The sequence below is a fragment of the Rhinolophus sinicus genome, chromosome 16 (genome assembly GCF_057876585.1).
Source record: "Rhinolophus sinicus isolate RSI-liver-muscle chromosome 16, RSI-T2T, whole genome shotgun sequence".
NCBI classification, from domain to species: Eukaryota; Metazoa; Chordata; class Mammalia; order Chiroptera; family Rhinolophidae; genus Rhinolophus; species Rhinolophus sinicus.
Genome location: NC_142516.1, coordinates 50,555,987 through 50,579,776, shown reverse-complemented (window position 1 = coordinate 50,579,776; position 23,790 = coordinate 50,555,987). Strand labels below are relative to the sequence as shown.

General features: G+C 41.3%; 1 protein-coding gene across 7 annotated transcripts in view; it reads left to right on the top strand.

Moving 5' to 3' along the window:
• The window catches only part of PUM3 (pumilio RNA binding family member 3), a 56,823-nt gene extending 33,316 nt beyond the window's left edge, over window positions 1-23,507 (top strand). For 3 of the 7 annotated variants that reach the window (XM_074330498.2, XM_019730026.3, XM_074330495.2), the window contains exons 16-18: window positions 863-950; window positions 3,316-3,406; window positions 6,362-6,647. In XM_074330498.2, the coding sequence (XP_074186599.2) occupies window positions 863-950; window positions 3,316-3,406; window positions 6,362-6,494 (312 nt within the window). In that variant the 3' untranslated portion in view covers window positions 6,495-6,647. Of the gene's footprint in view, window positions 1-862; window positions 951-3,315; window positions 3,407-6,361; window positions 6,648-6,680; window positions 7,935-8,283; window positions 11,056-22,917; window positions 22,986-23,469 lie in introns of those variants that run through there. The other 4 variants (XR_016019133.1, XR_012495725.2, XR_016019134.1 and 1 more) reach the window with 4 other exon arrangements.
• Window positions 23,508-23,790: the final 283 nt, after the last annotated feature.

The following is a 23,790-nucleotide window of genomic DNA, read 5'->3' as shown; positions in this document are numbered from 1 at the left end:
GGGAAGAGCATGTGCAGCAGCCTGAAGGAAGCAAAGAGCTCAGCTTATGTGAGAACAGAATGCTGAGGGGTGGGAAAGCGCTTAGGAAAGGGAAGAGGCAGGCAGAAGCCAGCACGCAGGGCCCTTGGCCTGCACTGGGTTGTAAGCTCCTCAGGAGCAGACGTGTGGGGAGCCTACTACTATTACTATTTCTGACCTATGAGCTAAGGGGAGAGAAATGGGCTGTGGGTCTTAGAGAAGCCCTGGCCCCTGCCATCATAGAGCAGATCATGCTATCAACTCTGGAAGATGCATACATAATGAAAGTTTCTTTTTAAAGAGATGGAGCCCATTGTCTCCCATGCTTGATAAGGAGAGATCCTCTGATACGGGGCCATACAAAGGAGTGAGATTGAGCTTAAAAAGCTGCTTGCTTGGCCTGCTTATCAGATAACACCAGTATGTAGTCACATGTACTTAAACATTCAGCATTAGGTTTTAATGCTGCTACTGTAGCGATCTGTCCCATAGGTGTACTTGAACCTCAGAACTGCATATTGGAATCTGAGAAGTGCTCAGCGTGATCGAAGATGAGCACTATGGAGGTGCTCTTCAAACTGGAACTCACGAAGCTGAGTCTGAACCACTTCTCCGGGGCTGTGTTATCTCGAATAACCGTCCTCGTTTCAGTCTGGGGATTGGAATAGACCTCTGGTCCCTCCGGGTGTAGCGGTCATTCAGATAAAGACCTCTGAACTCTGAAGCCTTCTGGGACGTTCAGCTTGACTGAGTTCGTATCTTTCTGGGCTGATGTAGAATGGATTGTAGGCTGAGGCATGGATGAAAACAGCTTGTAAGTTAACGTGTTCTTGACCCCTTCTAGCTTCACATTGCAGAACATCCTGCAGGACATCTTGTTCTGAAGTGGTTAATAGAGCAAGATAAAAAGATGAGAGAAAACGGAAGAGAAGGTAGGTTGTTAAACTTGACCTTTTCTTGTATCTTCTGTGGAATTTCAGTAATGTCTGGCATCCTGAACTTTGTCAGCCATTTAAGTTTAAATGAAAGTTTGTTGCGTGTTCAGTAATAATGTTTATAAGACATGATTTAGTAGTTGCAAGTATTGCTTTAGCAAATGCTAGAAATTTGTCTCCTAGAATCCAGGAATTCTTTTTCTATTTTCCACCCTCCCTCATTCTCTCTACCCCTTCCTCTACCCCTTCAGTGTTCTGACTGGGGTTGGCCAGTTTTCTAAAATGCCATTCTATTCCTTGAGGATAATGAGCGCAGTACACTAGGGGGGCCCATTTGTGAGTATCATTACCCCAATCGGAAGGCATAATATTTAGCTCTAGTTTTGAGGAAAGGATACGCAGAAGAAAATTATCCTTATCAGAGAATTTTGAAGTGGTGCCTATTTGGTGTTGCAATACATGTGGCCAAAATGCAAGTCAGTTCTTGGCACTTTCTGGTTTTTCATAAACCTTACCCCTAGCTGTTCTGTAGAAACTCAGTTCTCAAGAGGACAGCATCTTATATCTAATTGAGAAGTGGCGTCCATTTCCCTCTCAGTCCTGTCTTTGACCAGGCCTTCTCTTACTAAATTCAAACTCCATCTGGTATTTTAGCCATTAGAGAGATTTTCCCCAACTGGAGTAAAGCAGTTGGGACTTTCTATTACTGTATCTGAAAAAAGTGACAGATTATGAATTTACGCCTTAAGGCAATTGCAGTGCTAATGGCTAGTGAGGGAATCAATATAGCAGTATATCCATATGCTGTCACTTCTCATTCTGTCTACCTTTAGGAATAGAGACTTGGAGCTATTTCTCACTGTAAATTTTTTGTAAAAGAGAAAGCTTCTTATAATAAGTTTTGAAGGAAAAAAGATGTATTGACTCATCTCTTTCATTATTAAAAAAGTTGGTGCACAGTTGAGCCGAATTTATGTCAGACAAGTTGTCTGCCTTACTTTTTAAAGTCCAGGAATTTTCTAATGATTTTTTCCCTATTAATTAAAATGCACTGACAGCCCTAAAACATGCCTGTTTGATGTTTTTGTCATTTTCATGTAGCACCAAATGAGTATGGCTAGCTGTCTTGGTTACCCGTTGCTGTGTAACAAGCCACCTCAAAACTTTAGTGGTTTTCAAAACAACAATAATTTGATCAGGGCTTGATTGAGCTTGTTTCTGCTCTGCTCAGAGGCTGCTCAGCTTGGGGTTGGAGTATCCACTTTCCCAATGGCGGGCAGTGGCCGTCGCCAGCAGCCTCAGGTCCTGTCCCAAGGCTGCTTGGGCTTCCTCAGAATGTGGTAGGTTTGGGTTTAAGAGAACGAAGTAGGCACATGGTTCTTTCATGATTTAGCCTCAGAATTATTTAACATCACTTTTATCATATTTTCTTGGTTAGGTCAGTCACAAAGGCCCGCTGAGATTCAAAAGACGGCATCAGTTCCATCTCTAGCATGGAGGCTGGGCAGGCAGTATTCTAGAAGAGCACATAGGACAGCAGATACTGTTGCAGTCACCTTTGGAAAACACCATCTGCCTCAGGAGCTGATCTCTATTGCTCCTTAGCATGTGCCATGAAAAACTAAATAGCCATATGCCTCTTGGCTTTTAAAGGCTCCTTACATTTGGGTATTTTTGAATGAAATATACATCTTAAGATGTTTGTTTTCAAGATAGGTTGTCCCTACCTCCGTTTGCACTCAATCCTAGCCTTCAGAATTTCTCCTTTGTCCAAGAATTAGTTACACTTAAATGGCACAGTGAGGAGATAAAATATACCAACGCATTGAAAATCAGATATACTAAAACAACAAAAAATAAATGGTAGTTTTGATATGTAACTAGTATTATAAAGAGAAATTTCCAGGTGTAAGCCAGAACCGTCATTTGACCACTGGCTATGTTCATGGCACCTTCTGAGTGAGCATTTTTCACAAGGGAAAACTTATTTTCAGTCAAACTTGATTTGCTACTGTCAAACATTTACTTTCTGAATACCTTTCAGGTCAGAGTTAAATCATTCAGTAGTACAAAGAAACGCAAACATGACCAAGTGAGCATTTTATAGGAATTAATTGTTTCTCTTGAGTAACTGCTACTAAACATAGCTTAGGATTTGGATCAGATTTGAAAGAAACAGCTGTACTGAAAATGCATTATATACACCTGAACTGGAATTTTTAGTGTTAAGGAGTTTGGGTGAGAACTCTCTTTATTTGCTTTTTTATTAAAATGTATTTGCAGATTTAAGGACAGTAGAGAGGGATATTGAGAGTTTAAATCTTGGTATGTGATGTTCACTAAGTTTCAGTATATTTTACAGGTTGTTTTGCAAAAACACTCGTAGAGCATGTTGGTATGAAGAACCTGAAGTCCTGGGCTAGTGTAAATCGAGGTGCCATTATTCTTTCTTGGTATGTATGACAAGTGCCTTTCTCTGCACAGGGCCGCATCCTGATGCCGGTTCATGCAAGAAACTTCTCACATTTATTTCTCCCTTCTAATATTTGTTCCCAGTAGTCCAGTATTACTTTCAGCCACTCCTGGTCTAGACAAGTATACCAAATATTAGAAAGTAAATGTAACTATTTCAGTCAATACTTCACAGTTTTTTTTGTCTACCCTCTTTTGGAGGTCAAGGATCATAAAATTAAGACATTCAAAGGCATCATTTGATTGTCTCACCACATTTTTGGTTTTGACCAAAATGTAATTGTATTCTTCTTAATGAATTAGTCTTTTCCCTACAAAAACTGACAGTGATTTTTTTTTTTAAATTATGACTCACTGTACATGTAATTTTTATTCATTGTTTTCAACTATTCTGTAAGGATTTGAGAAGCATTTGCTTCTGAAGTCTTCATGCTAATTGTTTATTTTCTAGTTAAAATGGATAGAAAACTGATGATTTGTGAACTGAAGCATATGCTTAACTTGCATATTGTTCTCTGAACATAGTATGTTGAGTTTATAATTAAAGGTCATTGAACTTTCCATGTATTCTATTCCCTGATGAAACCCTTCTATTAAGAACATTCATTTAAAAATAGGTTTGTGTGTTGTTTTGAAACAATCACTATTGATTTTTTTCCACTGCTGTTACCTAGGTTTGGAAGACAGATACCAATCTTAGTTTGAATTTCCCATAGTATTTCACATGCAAATGCTATGCAACTTCATCTGTATTTGTAAATGTTATGAGTGTTTGTTCAATATAGAATTTGAATTGGTACACATGTACTCAGAAACATACGCATTCATATGAGCATTCTTTTTTTATTTTCAGGTATATTAGTGTCTCCAAACATATGGGTGATACAGATCATTTTGTTCATTTCCCGTTAAAATTAGTTAATTTTCCAGTTGATGGTGAGCAGCCAGAAGCCATTAGCTTAAACATGAACTTTTTTGATATAAATTTCTTTACCAGGAATTTGGAGTGTTAACACCTACTGACACATTCTTTCATTATACTTAATTAACTAAAAATTTCACCAATGCCGTAAAATTAATTTATATAGATTCTCATCGATCAGAGCTCCCTTTGGGTGGATTTCAAACATAAGGATGCTATAGGTTTATTAGGGAATACTACTTAGAATTGGAACAGGAACACATGAAATATTTGGGATTCTAAAGGGAAGTTGAACTATAGATAACCTAATGATTGATACTGTAATAGCTTCTGTTAGGTTTTTAAAATATTGTGATGTTCTGACTTATTTGGTAAAATTCTCTGTTGTTTTATATTGTACTTCAAACCAGTGTAAAATTTTTTTTTTTTAATCTTTTTTAACAGTAAGTGAAAAAGCACTCTGGGTAAAAAAAAAAAAAAAAAAAAAAATCAGCCTTGTGTGCAGTCTGCAGAATAACTGAGGGAAGCAGAATTCTCTAGCATTTTAAAGCACGGGTTCTAGACAGACTGCCTGGGTTTCAGTCCCAATTCACTATGTAGCCTTGGGCAAATCATTCAGCTTTACTGAGTCTTAATTTTGTTGGTCATAAAATGAGATAAATAATAATCCTATGTTACGAAAACTAAATGAGATGACGCATATAAAATATGTAGCATTATGTCTATTACATGCGTTCAATAAATATTAAGTTTTATTACTATTATGCATTATGTGACTATATGCTTAGCCAAAGTATATAAAATAAAAATACCTAATGAGTCACACATCTGTCTATTAAAAGGGCACATTACATACTTCACAACTATACATAAGCACCAAGCAGTACTTGGTGCTTGTGTCCCACAGTGAGCAAGGGAACCCTGCTTGGGGCTGCGAGCTTATCCTCCTCTTCCCGGACACGCTGAAAGTTATTGGGACCAGGCCCTTGCAAAAATGCCAAGGATGTATTTCAGAGGTCAGCCTTTAAACATGGTCGTGAAGAAGTTGGGGGAGAACAGAAATCCAGCCTTGGTGTGTTCCCCGGTCAAGTGCCTATGCCCCGGCCCCTGTTTAAAGAGAAAGAGGCCTGCTTGTTGCCAGCCTCCAGGGCTCCACTCACTGGTGACAGAGCACTCCATGCAGCAAGTTCTCAGAAAGCAGAGATGACGTTCCTTTGCTTGATGACTCACACTAATTGAATGCTTACTAAGTGTCAGACTTTGGCAAGGTGTTGTACATACTACAAGATCATTTGAGCCCCCCCAAATAACCCTGTGAGTAGAAGGTAGAGATTCTGTTGTGGATCCCACTTGAAAGATCGGGAAACTGAGTCTTAGTTTAAATAGCATGCTCTTGGTTGTACAGTTACTGAGTGGCAGAGGTGGGTTTCCAATCTAGGCAGTTAAGCTCCAAGGTGAAGCTCTTTACTTTTTCACTAAATGTTTTAGCTGCAGAGTTTAGTAGAATGTCATTCATTAACTGCTTGTCTTTCACGGCCCCCACCTTTCCCTCTGTGCACCATTCACTCGTGCTCATTCCGTCACTCAGTGAGCATTTCTCGGCCATCTGGTCTGTACATGTGCCATGAAAGAACACATCGGGCCCTGCTTTTGCATTTAGGTGGAGAAAGGAAGATAGAATACATGTATTAAATAATTTGAAGACAGGTTGTTAGTCCTAAGATAGTCAAAGTGAAAGTAGGACAGATTCCGTATGGAACAGAGTTGCTCCTACATTTGCTTAAGTGACCCCACCAGCTAGATTATAAAACGTTTTTTATTTATGTGGTTTTAGAATATAGGCTACTAGCCCCCATCATTCATCTGATAAAGTAATGTATTTATCGTTGTAAGACTTGTCTCACAAGTCAATGAGTTTTTTATATATTATGGATGCAGGTAGTACTTGCGGATGATTTAGGGATTTTAATGAAATTTAGTGTTTTGTTTGTTAATTTTTGTCTTCTCTCTTCAGCCTTCTCCAGAGTTCTGATCAAGAAGTTGCCAAGAAAATCAAAGCTGGACTGAAAAGCCTGATTCCCACATTGGAAAAAAACAAAAACAACAGCAAAGGAATAGAAACGCTACTTGAAAAACTGTCCGCATAGATGGAAACAAGATGGAATCATTTTTCTTCTTCTGATCTGTTTTCCCAGTGTGGAAAAGAAGGGCTAGAGTCCACCTTGCTGGTAATTTGGGTGCTCTGTGTATGTGTTTCTTTTTTGTTAAGAATTTATTTATAAAATGGTTTCTAAAAATGCTTTTTTTTTTTTTTCTTTTTCTTTAAATCCCAGCCATCTTCCCTATTACCTTGAGTTGTAAGCAAATCACAATGTAAAAGATTTAATAGTCATGCAGTGGGACCATCCAAATACATATAAAGGGGTTGTGTGAGTTAATCCATGGGAAGGCATCCTTGGTGAGCAATAGTCATCCATGGAGGAGGTGGGACTTGAAAGGACCTCAAAGGAAGCAGGATGTGGAAAAGAACAGCCAAGGGGGAGTTTTTAGTGGGAGCAATGAGGTGGAACTTAAAGTTTTGTTTTAAAAGGAACTTCAGGAAGCCTTAGGGCCTTGATGGGTACAGGGAACGTGGATACCTTGGGCAGCCACAATCCTGGCTGCCTTATGGGTTGGGTTCCATGTTAAATTTTGTTTGAAAGCCACTTAAATAAGTTAAGGCTCATTAGGGGGAAATAGGCTAGATGAATTAGGGGATCACAGTAGGTAGCAGTGTTAAGGTCAAGGTCACTGGGAAGATCTGCCTATATTTGGATCTGGGCCTTCCAAGTACCTAGCTCCTTGTGATGAGACTTTCTTCATTGGGATGGTCCCTGAAGTAATTGAAGTCTACAGGGTTTGAGTTTGAAGGAAGGAGATGCAAATCTGTTAACAGTGCAGAAGTTTGAATTTAAATGCAGGTAGGATGTTTGAATTTTAAAACTGCTTGGCTTAGCAAAGCTGGGAAGGTTTTGGTAGATCAGTTAGGCTCCTGTAGCTCTGCCCTGACTATTTTCGATGCAAGCTTTGGTGCTTTCTCTAAGTAGGCGTCTGTAACACGACACCGACTGGTATCTGTCACTATAATTACATCTACTGGAGAATTGCTGTGCTTTTCCTGACCAGACTACTGGGTCCCAGGATGACTCCCAACATAACAAGCTACCAGGACTCCACCTGCTACCCTCTCCTGCCCAGTGAGCAAAAGAGCTGATTCACCTGCAACTCCCTTGACGTAGATTTCCCCTCCACCCACCCGACCCGTGCCACCCAGATCCCTGCCATCCAGCCTCATCCAAGGGTGGAGGTGGGGCAGCTGGGGGAAATGGGGTAAAGGCAACATCAGAGCTCACTTTCGTTTGACTAATACATTATGAGTTTGTGTTTTCTGTATAAAGGGCCCATTCAGAGTGTGGGGGAAACCCTATTATCTGTTCCATCTATGAGAGTAAAAAAATAACGTACAGAATTCCTCCTCACCCTTGCCTTGCCCTCTCCAGAAGCAACTACTTCCCAATTCTTTAGCTCACTAAATTCTTTAATATACAGTTTTTGGTGTGTTTTTCAGTATAGACAGTTTTTTTGTGTGTGTGTGTGTTTTTTTTACTTCCAATTATGGGAAAATAACATTAAGATTTTTCACCACCATTGTTCCCCCACTTCTTTTCTCTCCATCTTCCCAATACAATTGCATCAATTCTGATAAATCAGTGTTGAGAGTTTATATTGATTATATTGACATAAAATGTTAAATACTGAAATAAGTAGTGAACTGTCATTACAGTTCTATTTTCTTTTGCTTTTCTATATTTCTATTATTAATTTTTCCCAAAATTTTCATCAGAATTGCTTAAACTCTTCTTAGCGGGTACCATTTTGCTCTTTCTTTTTTTTCAGCCTGTGACACTCCCATGTTATTATGTTCACCCTCTGCCTGGTGGCTTCGGTATCCTGACTGGTCTATTCACTGTTTCTTACCCAGTGTGCCTCGAGTGGGTCCTAGATGTGCTGAGATTTTAACAGCCTCCTCCATTGTTCCCCCAGGCCATGCACACATTTCCCTTGTATGTCTTGTGCAAAAGAGCACTGGTATGAATCCTGGTGGCCCATCCCTTCAGTCAGTGATGGATTTAGGGTGGAGGCTGACCGGTGAACTTTAGAAGAAAAGTGTTGTTTCTAAGAGATTTCTTAAGGAAAGACCCACAAGGAAGAGTCCTTTTTCTGCCGGCCAGCTTTGGTATATGCAGATGAGACACTTAGAGCTGCTGTAGTATCTAGCAGCCATGAGAAGACAGAAAGCATGTAGAGGATGGCTGAGCAAAAGATGGGAAGAATCTGGAACTTGGGTGATGTTGAGCTGCTGAAGAAATCAACGCCTGGAGTTGCCTTCTCCTGGACTTCTGGTTATGTGAGAGGAAAAACGCCCATTTACCATTTAAGCCATTTGAAATGGGATCTTCAGAAACGAGCAAACAGAAGTGTGCTAGCCTGACTGAATACTAATTTCCACACTGTCCAACACATCAGCTCAACTAGCTTTTCTGCTCTCTTCAGACACCCCTCCTGGAGCCAGCTGGCTTTCTGGATGTCCTGAAGAATGGCACAACTACCATCGTCATTCTTAGCCTTCCTTTCATTTCTCCTGTGGAAAGCCCATTCTAGGATCCCACACATTTTTTTCTTACTGAACACCTTTTATTGTTGCAGTTTAATGGATCAGTATTTAACTAGGTAACAACACCCCTTTTGAATGGGGCACAATCTAGTACTTTCCTGAGAAGAATACTTATGAGATAAAATACTGAAGATCGTGGAAGTCAGAATGTCTTTAGTCTGCCTTTTCATACCTGGGTACCTAGTTTAGCTGGATATAGAATTCTAATTTGAAATTAATTTTGCCTCGATTTTGAAAGTGTTGGTCAATATTTTCTGTGGCTTGCAGAATTGATGTGAAAGTCCAGTGCCATCCCTATCCTCAGTCTCTTGTATGTGGCTTTTTTTGCGGGGGAGAGGGGCTTCTCTGAAAGGTCATGGGAATTTTTAAAATCCTCAGCCAACGTATATTTTATAGTCTTAATGAACTGACAGGTATTGTGTGTGTCCATTTATCATTCTTCATGCTGGCACTTATTGAACTGTTGTAGTCAGAAAAATGAAGCCCTTCCATTCTACATTCTGCAAGCTATATTTGTATTGTTTCTCTGATCCTCCCTCCCACCCCTTTCTCTTTGAAATTCCTGTTACTCAGATTCTGAGTGCTGGTTTGATCCTCTAGTAGTTTTCTTTTTCAGTTCTATAGCTTTTTTTTTTTTTTTTTAATCTTTTCTAGGTGAGATATTTCCTCCACACACTCTGCCAGCCCTTCCATTGAACCATTGAAATGTTCTTTTCTTGTTTCTTGGATGAAATGTCTCTTATGTCTCTGGGGATGTTATATTTTGTGTTTATTTTGTTTTACTTTGTCTTTTTTCTGTTGTCTGTTCTTTTTATTTTGTTCTCTCATTGTTTTTGGCTTTCTTGGAGATCTTTGACTCTCCTTATGTACCTAAAACTGGTCAGAAAGGGGGCAAGCCCATCCTGTTTTCTACCATTGACGGTTCATTGCACAGGTGAGTAGGTGTGAAATCTCCTGTTTCACTGAGGTCCTCCATACGTCAGCATCTCTAGGCCTTTTGTTGGGGCCATTTCGCCGCCTCCAGAGAGAAAGCCACTTGACAGATAGTATTCTGTTTGCTCAACAGTAGGTATACAGATTTTATTTAACCCACCCACTTTCGGTACAGTGCCTCTCCCTCATGCTCTCTTGTATTTAGTGCCCTCTATTCTGGGGTCCACAAAATAAACTGTCAGCCTTCTGCAAATCTGTGGCATCGTAGTCAGCCAGTTTTAGCCAATCCCCCTATTTCCCATCCCAGGCCTCACCCCAGCTTTCTCCTGTACCTGGCACCTCTAATCGCTGGGGTTTGCTCTAGATCCTCATGAAAATCAACTTGCTCCTCTTCATGCACTTAGTCATCGGCATTCTCAGCCCTGCTACTTTCTCCTGTTCTAGATATTTGTTGGTATTGCTCAGCCACTGATGCTTCTCTCCCGTTGACTTTGTTCTTGTCAGTTTATACCCTTTTATTCTTAGCAGAAGTCTATAAATGGTTTTAACCCAACTTAAAACAACGCACTTCGCTGAATGGAGGGTTTATGTTCTGTGGAAGAGCCTACTGGATTTAAGAATGTCTTTAATTTTTAAATCAAGTTTTTGTAGTTTTTGGATTATACCAACCCCGTACTTTTCCAGGGATCAGACATTGCCTAGAAGAAAGTATCTGTTTTCCTTTTCAGCCTGGGGTATTTTCCATTCTACCTAGTTTCAGCCAGGTAGTTTCCTGGGGTAGTGGAATAGATAGAATAAGGCCTCTTAGAGCAAATGGCTTCTTGCATGCTTGAACTCAGAGCTCTTTAAAATATGAGATGGCACTTCTGTTTCTATTTTTAATGAAATTTTGAAAAGCCTACATCTTAATTATAGCAATCACTCTTAGGAGATGTGTATATTTAGAATAATGGTTAAAAGAGCACAAAGTCTCTTTTTAAAAAAGCAGTTAATACTGAGTCACTAATTATGAACTATTTCTATAATAAAACTAAAGAATAAACAAACATAAGAATCTGCCACTTGAGTTCTTTTCTCATCTCTGAATGGCTTAACCGAAGGAAACTAAGTTTCTAATCATCTCTTATCTGTTACGGGCTGAATTGTGTCCCCCTCAAATTTGTGTGTTAGAATCCTAACCCCCACCCCCCGTACCTCAGAATGTGACTGTATTTGGAGATGAGACCTCCAAATACAGGTAACTAAGGTAAGATGAAGTCATATGGGTCGGTCCTCATCCAATATGACTGGTGTCCTTATAAGAAGAGATTCGGACACACATAAAAGACCATCTGAAGACAGAAAAGATGGTTTCTACAAGCCAGGGAGCGAGACGTCTAAATGAAACCAACCCTGCTGATACCTTCATCTTGGACTTCCAGCCTCCAGAAGCTGTGAGAAGACAAATTCCTGTTGTTTAAGCCACCCAGCCTGTGGTATTTGGTAGGGAGTCCTGGCAAACTACACCATCTTTCCTTTTCTAAATTTAAAGATACCACCACCAAAGTGCCCCAAATTCCCTAACCTTTTCCCCCAATGAAGAGTCTTAACCAGGGGATACAGTGTGCTCTTTGCACCGTACATCTTTTATGGGTAGTAACTAAATGTCTGCTCTGCCCTGCATTCTAGAATGCGCAAAAAGATACTGATTGCTGAGCACGTTTGTACCCAAAACGGTGCCTTGGAAGACAGCACCGATATTTCCACTCCCATCCCCACAAAGAAGTGGTGTTTGGACTCTTTCATCAGAATGTTTTATCCAATTAAACAGACTCATGCCCAGTGCTGAATGTGAGTGGACAGAGCGAGCTGCAAAAACGTGGTAATGAGAAACGTTGGCCCACACTGCCTTGCTGTCTTGTTCTTAGGGGACTTAATTATATCCTGGGGGGAAATGATTAGTTCTTAGTTGTGCTTGGTGTCTGATGACTACTTAGTGGAAGGTGACAGGAATCTGGTAGGGTCGTGAGAATCATCTTGCTCTTGGTGACTGTAATTAAGTATAATGAATAATTTAGATATTTTAAATGGTTTCCAGATGCTTGAAAACAGACTTTCCTTTAGATAGAAATCCTCTTGCATTTAAAACTCATATTCTTATCACTGTACCTACCAGTAATGACACTGACTTGCTACTATTACATTCAACAGTAGGCAGTGATTTAAAGACCTGTGTAACAGCATGAAAGTGCTTTTGAGGAAATGGACAAGTCTTGAGTTTTCTTGCCCAACTATTCTGCCCCATCTGTATTGCTTAATATTTGTCTAGCTTTAAATATAGACCCATTAGAATCCACTGTGTCTGCTTGTGGACAGTATAATAACCTGGTGGATATATCTCTTGGTCCCTCTGGCACCTCTTTGGGGGTTCCCGTCTTCCCATGTTTCCCATTTATCCTATCTGGGTGGGGTGAATCCATCATGGCTGCCTCCATCAGGTGCACATGACAGGTCTCCCTAACCTAATACCATTCATTCCCTTGGCCACAAGAATACTTCATGCGTGAAGAAGTACTCTTACTACTGTGTTTCCTCGAAAATAAGACCTAGCCAGACCATCAGTTCTAATGCATCTTTTGGAGCAAAGATTAATATAAGACCTGGTCTTACAGTAAAATAATATCGGGTCTTATGTTAATTTTAGCTTCAAAAGACATATTAGAGCTGATGGTCTGGCTAGGTCTTATTTGCGGGAAAATAATGGTAATAAGTAGCATCCAATCAGAATCTGGCATAGAACCAAAACCTGAGCATTTGGAGTTCGGGGGTTTCTGTGAGTTAAATTGTGAAAGATGCTATCCCTTCCCCTGGCATCTCAGCCTGTTGCCTGGTGCTGCCTGCCTGGATGTTACTGTGTTTCATCAATTGTACAAATGTACTTTTTCATATTTTAAATCTGAAAGGATTCATTTTTATAGTCGATAGCATGATCATTTTTTAATTTAATAGGGAGTTTTTTTTCCTTTGTGATACATAAAATAATGGTGGGTCTTGTGATACATAAAATAATGCTGGGTCTTAGAGTCAAAGCATGTTACAGTGGGTAAAACATAGTATTCCATCTTTTCGTCTCTCTTCATAGCTTGATTTGTTTTTCTGTGGTAGCTTTTCACGCTCAAAACTTTTCTTTATTGCTGGATTCTCCTGATATATTTCCATTCAAAGCATACCTCTTTGAAAATTGAAAATCAGCTAAAATTCAGGGCAGTATAGGATAGTGACTAGAGGCGCCAGCCCAGAACCACATTGTGATTTGAAGCCCTCTGTTAGCTGGGCATCCTTAGGCAAGTTACATAACCTCTCTGCTTCTGTTTCCTCACTTATAAAATGATGCACACTTCACCAGGTCATTGTATTAAGTGAGTCTATATATGTAAAGGACCTAGAACTGGGCCTGACACAGAGGCGGTCACCCTTTCAAAGCCAGGCTTATCTTTGGGCAGGTAGAATTATGGGAGATTTGGAGATTGCTGGAAAGGCCTCTGACAGCTCTGAAAACCATGACTTGGAAATCAAAGTTCCGATCTTTGAGATTTTTAACATCAAGCATTTCAGCAACCCTTGCCCCAAAAAGCAAAATCACACTTGTACATTTGAGTATGTATTGGCTAAGAAATCACACAGAATCTTCCATGAATTTATTACCACTTTTAGATACATATTTTATAATTTCAAACAGCTGTGTACATTTGAAAAGTCATTAGACGTGCACCATCTGTCATTGCATTTGTAGCCGGTACCTGTCCACAGGTTGCGAAGCAGAGGGTGAAAGCACTTGATCCCAAATCAGCTCTTTAAAGTGCAAACCTTGTAGGAACAGCATCTTTTGCTGTTGCTTGGAATTACGTAACATCTTCCTTCGAAGTCCACCAGCTCAAGTAGCATGCTGAGGGCTAGACAGGCTGGAAAGGGAGTTTGTTTCCGCCCCTTGGGGGAGGAGTGAGGGCTAACGTGAGGTCACTTCCTGGGCCAGTAGCCCTAGATACAGCAGAGAAGGGGGTGTTTCCCCTCGTAGAGTGGTCTTGGCATCCAGAGGTGGGAGTATGGGTTAGCGCCAGGAGACAGTGCCAACTCCAAGTGATTGTTCTGAAGAGGAGAGAGCCTTAGACGTGTTTGGGAGACTTGGACCCTGTATGAGGGCGGCCACTTGGAAGGCAGGTAATGCTGCTTCTCAGTTCTTTTACCTATAAAAAAAAGCCACCTGCCTCACAGTCCCTCAATTTACAAAAACTTTTTAAGCAAGATTTTCTACAAATGTGAGGGGTTGAGAACAGTACCTCAGTGAAAAGCACTTGGAGTTTGTTTCCTGAGAGTCCAGCTTTGAGGCTTGACTCTGGCTCTGACCAACAATATAGGTAAGTCCCAACCTTTAGAGACTTCTGGGGGTTTTTTACCTGTAAAAATAAAGATAACACCTGGAAATTTCAGAGGGTTGGGGTCAAAATTGAATGAGATTGTGCGTGTGAAGGTGCCATGTAAAATTTGTAGGTGTTTATTTTTTTTTATTTTTTTTTGGGGGGGGGAAGGGGAACAGGACTTTTTTATTGGGGAACAGTGTGCACTTCCAGGACTTTTCTCCAAGTTGTTGTCCTTTCTATCTTAGTTGTGGAGGGTTCTGTTCAGCTTCAAGTTGTTGTTCTTTCAGTCTTAGTTGTGGAGGGCGTAGCTCAGCTCCAGGTCCAGTTGCCATTGCTAGTTGCAGGGGGCACAGCCCACCATCCCTTGCGGGAGTCGAACCGGCAACCTTGTGGTTGAGAGCCCGCGCTCCAACCAACAACTGAGCCATCCGGGAGGCAGCTCAGCTCAAGGTGCCATGTTCAATCTTAGTTGCAGGGAGCAGAGCCCACCATCCCTTGCGGGATTCGAGGAACTGAACTGGCAACCTTGTGGTTGAGAGCCCACTGGCCCGTGTGGGAATCGAACCGGCAGCCTTCGGAGTTAGGAGCACGGAGCTCTAACCGCCTGAGCCACCGGGCTGGCCCCTGTAGGTGTTTATGATTCTCCGATAGACCAGGTGTTCCTGCCTTGTCTGATTCCCAACACACAGGGTTGTAGTGTACAGAGAAAAAATTAAAAAACAAAAAACAACCCTCTACTAGTTAAGTAAAATTATCCAAAGCCTAGAACTAAGGCAAAAAGACTTGCCCCCTTCAAAAACCCATTAGCACATTGTCTATCAAACCACAAACAAGGCTATTTGACTTTTCTAGGGGGTGTAACTTTGTTTGACATACTGGTCTATGAATTAAGGCTCAGAGTCTGGGAAGGTGGGTCATAATATGCAGAATATCAAGCTGCGAACAATTGCTGTCCAAAGTAGAGACAACTCCAAAGATTACACTTGTATTGCCTGTAGAACATGAAGCAGTGTTGATCTAAATTTGCAGTCTTATTTTAATAGTGTTTTCATTGAATATATTGTATATGTATTGAAGGAGGGAAAAGTCATTTTCCCTCTACCCTGCTAAGATGGAAAAGAAAATATCTGTAGTGCCTACATGTAATGTGTCTTTAAATCTGTTTTCTTTTTTCATACTAAAGATAGCTTCTATCTATGCTCAGTTTATAAATGTTTCATGACCTCAGGGTTCCCACTGTTTCCCTCTCTGTGGTACAAATGCTGTCCACCTGTTCCATTCCCTGCCTCTCGCCTTCCCCTGGGTGTACCAGGGCCTTGGCCAGAGTTGCAGGGTGAACCAAGGGGAGAAGGAGGACCAGCAGTTCAGGGGAATAAACCTCCAGCACTTAAGTGGAAAGAGTACCCAGCCCCCCTCCACCTGGGCTGCAGTGGGATAGAAGCAGGTTCTGTGCCTTGATTCTGTAGTACAGCAAATACTGCATCTGAGATAAAGTGAGAGGCAGTTTGGCACTGGGCATTTGAGGGCTGGCCTAGGAATTGAAGGATTATTTTGGTAGAGTGAAAAGATCTGTGGGCCAGTAACCAGGTGTGTGACATAGACTGAGCTATTTAACCTGTATGGGCCTTAGTTCTGTCCTCCCTTGGAATAGATCAGGTGGTTTCCAGATGGGATCCTGGAAAGCCCAGGGTGCCCTGAGATGCCTTGGGAGCTGCACCGTGGCGAGAGGTAGGGGCAGAATGAATGGGGCTCCTGACCAACAGCCTCAGCTCCAACCGGAGCAGCTCCACCTACATCTGTTTAACATGCTCAGACTCTAAGTAAGATTTCCTTTTGTAACGGGGTTCTGCTGTTAAAAAGTTAGACAACTACTCCTCAACATCATCTCCAGTGTTGCTTCTAGATGGGACAGTCCAAGATTGCCTAACTGCAGTCACCTCCATGTGTCCACTGCCCCATGCAATCAGTAAGCAATGCCGGCAAGGGAAGCGTTAGACTGGAAGCAGATTTCCTGTGACGCCAAGGATGCTTTAGCATCAGGGCCCCTTGCTTGCTGGGCATTCCAAAGCCTGCTACCTAATATTTTATTCTTAATTTAGTTTTTTTCTTAAGGGGAGATACTAAATTGTACAAGATTCAAGCCCCACAAAGCCTGACTCTTCTTGCATTAGGCCCGAGCTGAATGTGCAGACACCCTGCAGACCTAAAATGCAGTCTTAGAATAAACCAGCCATTTGGAGTGGGGAGGGACTGGCTTGGCAAGCTCATCTTTATTAAGTGATGCAAAACCAATGTCGTCTTATTCCTGCTAATGAGGAACGGATGTAAAATAGCAGTTATTACTCATCTTTCTTCTCCTCCACCAACACTTTTATCAGAGTAGCATAGCTTTGAGGCTAAGAATGCACCCCCTGCAGATAAACTGCCTTGCTTGAAATTCTCCATCATTTCCTAGTTATGTGACATCAGACACATTAACCAACCTCAGTAAGCCCTTATTTTTACATCTATAAAACTAATACCCCATAGAATTGTGAAGGGTAAACAAGATACTGTCGTGATACAAGATACTGTATTTAACACTGTGCCTGGACCCACAGAAAGCACTCATGAGTTTTAGTTTTCCTAATTACCATCGTTGGTGATTAGTTAAGGCAGAAACAACTAGTTTCCTGTCTTAATACCTCAGAAACAAAACTCCAGTTTTTAGCTGGGTTCCCTGCCTGTTCCCAACTCAGATATTTCCAGCCTTCTTCACGGAAAAAGTTGTTTTGCCAGTTAGGTATAAGAGGAAGTGTTGTACTTAGGAAGTCATGTGAAAGGGAGAGTGAGTGCCCTTCTCTGGTCTTTTCTCCATCCTACTCCTTTCAACTTAGATGTGATGGCTAGAGCTCCAGCAGCCACATTGCCTCATGGGGATAAGGTTTTTATCCTAGGGATGAAGCAGAAGAGAGCCTGGGTCCCTGACAACTTCATGGAGTTGCTATGCTAGCCTCAGAATGCCTCTCAAATTCTTTTATAAAGGCAGGGTTCTCAAATCACCTGAAGGGCTTATTAGAACAGATTTTTGGGCCCCACCCCCAAAGTTTCTGTTGCGGTAGGTATGGCTGTGAGCCCAAGAGTCTGCATTTTTAACAGGTTCCTGGGTGATGTGGATGGTGCTGCTCCTGGGACCATGTTTGGAAAGTCAAGTTTTTATGTGTTAGGGAAATAAACTTTTTTCTTGTTTAAGCCACTACTATTTGGGGGCTATTCTGGTATTAAAAATGAACCTAATACATTATTTAACTTGAATAGCTCTACTTGCTCTGCTAAGTGATAAAAAGCAGCAAAATGATTAAAATGCCATTCAAAGTGAGGCAGAGAGATGGGGTGAATTGCAAATTGAATTTTTGGCTTCTGCACCATTCATTTGTCAAATGAGAACTGAGCACCTAACATGTGAGGCATATACAAGAATAACTAAGACATGGACCGTGATTTAACAGCAGCTGCCCCCCCAGCTGATACCGACGTGGAATTTAGTTGAGTCAGACTCATTATAACCAGTGTCTGCAAGAGAGTGATGAACCAAGCCAATGCTTTCCCATCACTCAATTAGTCTGGAAATAGGAAGGGACAGAGAGGTTGGAGGGGACCTTAGAGACCATCAAATGCAGTGGCAATCAACCTCACCTGCACATTGGAATCACCTAAGGAGCTTTAAAATATTGATGCCTCGGCTCATCTCCAAGATTGTTTTAATTGGCCTGGGGTGCGGCCTGGGTATCAGAGTTCCCTTGGCGATTCTAATGTGCATCCTAGGTTGAAAATTGCTGATCTAAACCAACCCAAAGAGATGAGGTGACTGCCCCCAAGGTGATATGCAAGGTCAGAAGCAGGTCTCCTGCTCTTCAGCCAAGTGCCCTTCAGATGCCTGGCTGGCCCTTGAAACCTGCCCGAGGTCAGGCCGGGTACCCCGCTAGGTGAGCTCTCCCTCTCCCTTAGTTGTAGATGGCATAGGATGTGTGGTGCTGTAAGCATGCTTCTGCTTTCAGCTCAGTGCAGCTTGCTGCAGCTCATCAGTTTCCCTAACAAGATTTTCCTTGGTGACAGCAAAACAGATCATTTTAATTAGCATTAGATAATGAATTTCAACAGCATTGAAGTACCCTGTTTCCCTGAAAATAAGACCTAGCTGGACAATCAGCTCTAATGCATCTTATGGAGAAAAAATTCATATAAGACCCGGTCTTGTTTTACTATACGACTGGGTCTTTAAATTAATGATATAATATATAATATAATAATACAATATAATATAATTAATATAATACTGGGTCTTATATTAATTTTTGCTCCAAAAGCCGCATTAGAGATGATTGTTCGGCTATGTCTTATTTTCAGGGAAACAGGGTAATTCCAAAATCTCCCTTAACTGCCCTAAATAACATCAATAGTGGGATTTATTGTTGAGAAATGTCTGTGCTAAGGATGCAGCCGAAAATTCTCCTTACATGAGGTTATTTTCCATGGTTTTACTTCAAAGACACAGTTGGGTTAGAACCAGAGTCTGTCAGAGCTGTATGGACTTAGATGTCATCTGGTCTCCTCGCCTCTTATCAGACCTGCATCTTGTCACTTGCACCCACGATGTGGTGGCGATCTTCAGCTTAGACGCTGCTGGTAACAATGTCCTGAGAAGCGCCCCCACTCAGAAAATCCTTCCTTAACCCTCAGCTGCGAAGGTCCCCTTCTAACTTGCCCCTTGATCCCAATTCTCTCTGGGAATTCATTCTCACCCTTCACCGCCAGGGGAGGAGGGTAGTGTTTCTGGGGGCACCTAAGGGATTTGAATAGATGTTGTGTTTGGGATGAATGCTGCTGCTGTTAGCCTCTGACTGAAGGGACTGGGAAAATGACACATTGTCCTGTGGCCCTGGAAGAACTTGCAAATGGATTTCACTTCCCCCTAAATTTCTGTGAAATTGGCAGTAGATATTGTTGATTCACATTTCTCTGAAAGAAAAAAATTTTTTTTGGCCAACTTTGAAGACATTAGGCCATGGACGTGCTCATCTTGTTATCATAGTATTAGTGTCTCCTGGGTCATGTTCTGATGTAGAAAGAGGGGTTCTGCCCTCTCTCCTAACTGGCCCAGCCTCATTGGACAAGCTGTTTCATCCCCATGGTTGATGGTAGCTGCTTTATGGTAAGGTGAGTTGGTAACATGAAATCGCGTGAGCTACGACTCTTAGGTTCCAGTTTTCTTGCATCATTTGAACATAAATTTCATAAAGCGAGATAGTAAGACACTGACCTAATAACGGCTTTTCTATGGAGCAAAGATAAAAGTGTTAATTTTGTTTGGTCTTTGCTTTAAAAAAGTAGAATTTTTGAGGTTAAAACACTCGTTAGAGGTACTGTCTAATCACATTCTGTGCCTAAGTTAAAGTTGCTCTGACGCCAACTGGTGTACTGCTGTACAATTTTGACACTAATCCCCCAGAGTTAGTATCGGGCTCCATGGGTTTAAGGGCATGTTTCCCAGCAAGACTGCCCTCTGCCCTTTCTTCAGTGGCCGCCACACTTTGGCCGTCCTCAGGCCTCCGCACTTCTGACCACTGGCTACAAATTCAGAGGTTCCCACAACACCCTCAGGTTCAATAACTCACTAGAATGACTCACAAAACTCAGGAAAGCATTATGCTTATGACTACAGTTTTATTACAAAGGATACAAATTAGGACTAGCCAAATGAAAAGACACATAGGTGTGGAAGGGTCTTGAATGCAGAGCCCAGAGGAATCAGGGCCCGACACCCTCTCTGGACATCAATGCGTTCACCAATCAGGAAGCTCCCCTTAGCTCTAGATTTTTTGCTGGGGTTTTATTATGTGGCCAAGAGTGATGGACTCATCAGCCATGTGATTGAACCTAATCTCCAGCCCCCTTTCCATCCCTGGAGGTTGGGCTGGCTCAAAGTTCCAACCTCTGATCACATGTATTTCTGGTGACCAGCCCCCATCCTGAGTCATCTCATCTCTCAGCATAAACTCAGGTGTGATCCAAGAGCTCATGAATAACAAAAACACCCCAATTACTTGGGAAATTATGAGGATTTACAGTCTCCTTCCTGGAAACTAAGGACAAAGGCCAGTCAAATTTTTTATTACGCAACAGGATGATTCAACTAAATGTCCTTGGAGAGTAGTGAGAGGGAAGGGTGAAGTTCTGTCCACAGTGTACCCACTATTACACTCAGTCAATATGTGCCCCAAAGTGTGTGAAATAGACTCGGTCCCCACATACTTCTCACAGGGCTTTGGGGCGCCTGTGTTTATAAGATTGAACTCCTTATTGTGCATTATTAAATGCATTACATATTTTCACATATATATCACATGCACAGACTCATGATCTATAATTACCACACTATATAGGTAGTAATTTTCAAGGTGATTTTGGCCGTATGTGGTTTTTGCCTTATTAATATGTGAGTCTAACCTCCGTGTAAAATGCTATTCTGCTATGCAGTGTCCCAAGCTGACTCATATAGTTTTCCAGAAGTTTGGTCATCCAGATTTGTCTGGTGACAGAGCTCCCTGATTTAAGAGTCAGTCCATTCGATTGTTTGGCAGCACTCATGGTTACAGAGTAGCAGTTTCTTACATTGAGTCAAATCTGTGCCCTGATCCTATGACTCTACACTCGAGTCACACAGGGGACACCTCTGTTAGAAGAGGACTTGCAGTATTTGAAAACAGAGACCCTGTGTGCTGTCTTCTTTTCTCCAAAGCAAACATTCCCCGGTTTCTTCGACCGTTTTTCGTACATTCTTCCACATAGGCACATAGCTTTGGGACAACCTCATCAGCCTTCTCATGGATATTTAATGTCCCTTGTAGAGTACAGTGCCAAGAACAGAATACAATACTCCAAGAGTGGTGAGGCAATTATGGCATAGCTCTTACATTTCCTGATTTGACATTCTATGCCCATTAATTCAATCATTCTGCCATTATACCTTTTAGATGAATTGGAATTCCTCCACCTTTTCACACATCAAGTAAATGCACTTGGTGGACACATGTTCCTTAGATACCCAGCATCCATCCCCCTTTCTCCTGGTAACTGCATTAGGATTTTTCTTTGCCCAGCTACTCCCTCATTGTCAGTCTCTGTGCCCACATGTGGAAACAACCCAGGACCAAACAATCACAGCATTCTAGTCACCTCATCAAAGTGACTGGATTTTTTGCTTAAGTTGTTAGGAAAGAGGAGTTCTCTTTCCACTGGCATTGCAACGCTGATATGATAAAAACCTTGAGTTACTACTGAATGAAGCCAAAATGGAGGAAAGCTGAAAATATGGAGAATAATAGAAGGAGAAAGACTGAGTCTTTGTGACATTATTTGAGCCCAGCTTCCAACTCTACCTATAGGCAGATCTAAACTCTACTTTTCAGTTACTTGAAATTGCTGGGTTTCGTTTGTTTGCTTAAACCAATTTTAGCTTTAATCAAGAGTCCCAACTAATGTACCTATTTTCTATTCAGTGGTATTGTGGTAAATGTTACACAACCTTTTGTGAGGACGGGAAAGGGAAGGCCCTGATTTATAGTGCTTACTGTTTTCTGTGGTCTCAGTGCCCCACCATGGCCAATTACAATCTCAGAACATGATGTCAACCTGCTCACGTATTTAACAATCTGGTCTCACAAACCAGCTTCCACACATACTACTTCTATGTCTTTACTCAAGTTATTCATAACAATTTTGGTCAAGATCAAGCCACGGATCAAGCTCAGAAACCAACGAGAGAACTTTCCTCTGCTGCCCAAGTTGTCGTGGACACACCAATCAACACACTTTGGGCAATTCCAACAAGCTACAAATTTAACTCTTAACTAACATCCTGCCCATATTTCTACTTTGTCCAATATCATGGGAGAATGTCACAAATTTTGCTAATGGCAAGTTCTCTGTATCCTTGTATCCCTTTATTCTGTCAGTCTAGTCACCATGGGAAGTGAAGTCACCTTGTCATGGCTTGCTTTAATGACTCGTACTCCCCCCTGAAGATCAGTGCTTTCCATTCTAAACTGTAGACCATCTGCTAAATATTCCCGGCTAGGATTTTTATTGCTTGCCAATGGTCTATTGTTTCTGGAATCTGTCCTCCCCACTCGGGAAACTTGAACATTGCCTGTGTCCAGTCTTTCTTCACTTCCACAGATTGTTTTGGGTATGTGTCATGGGAGAAAACAGAAATGATTGGAGTTGGAATTTTGTCTAATCTTTGTCATTTTTATTTTTAAATTTTGCTAACGTCTATTTTCCTTCCAACAGATCTGCAATTTCTTATGGGTCTAGAGGCCTACCTTATGTAAAGAAACTGGAATTATTTTTTAACCCGTTCTCCAATTTTGAAATGTGTGCCTTTCTTAATCATGTTTGCTGCAGCCTTTGGGTAAGAAGCATACTCCCATTGGTAGAATTTCCCTCCCTTTGTTTCACCCAAATGCTCTGCTCTATGTCTTTCAGATCCATGGATTTCTAATTAAGACTGTACACTCTTGACATACCATTTGACTCTGCTTTCCCTACTGCAGGTATAGCTTTTGAATAATTCAACCTTCCATTGGTCATACTTTAGGTGAGAGCCTCACTCCATTAAGTTTTCTTGACACCTGTAGGACTATAGTTCCCTTGGGTTAAAATTCCATGTTTACTATGATCATCCCTAATCTTTTGTGCTGCAATATAATGACATCTGAGGTCATAAGTACTATAGCTAAACCCATCCTCCATGGTTTCCTTGTGGGAATTACTACCATTCTACCCAGTCCTTTTCCTTATTCACTAGTCACTTCCAAAATTCCTTATTCCAGCTGTCCTTAGGGAAAAGAATGTGAAAGGAAGACCTATGCAGCCAAGTTCCTTTGTTACCAAACCAGGAAACAGTGGGGCAGAATGCCTATAGCATTCAAAAGGGAGTCAGTATTCTTGGCTTCTAGTCCTACCTTGACTACTCACTGACTATGATCTTGGACAAGTAACTTTAATCCTCTGAACTTCACTTTTCTCACTTCACAGGTGGAAATAGTAATGTCTGCCCTACGCATATCTCAGAGTTCTGTCCAGAATGAAATGAGATGGTGTATGTGAAAGTGTTTGTCAGCTGAGTATTACACACAGGTGAGCTACTGCTAGTAACATTACCAAGGCTTCTTGTGAAATGCAGGATGTGAAATTAAGCAGACTTGTGGCATTTCAATATATCATCACCCACTCATGATCAGAAGTTCTTATTTCACTGATATAGTATCACAGTGGAAGGAGAAACAAGACTAATCAATTTGCTGAACTCATTAATCTTCATTTGATCGTAGTTGACATCTCTATAGTAAAAGCATT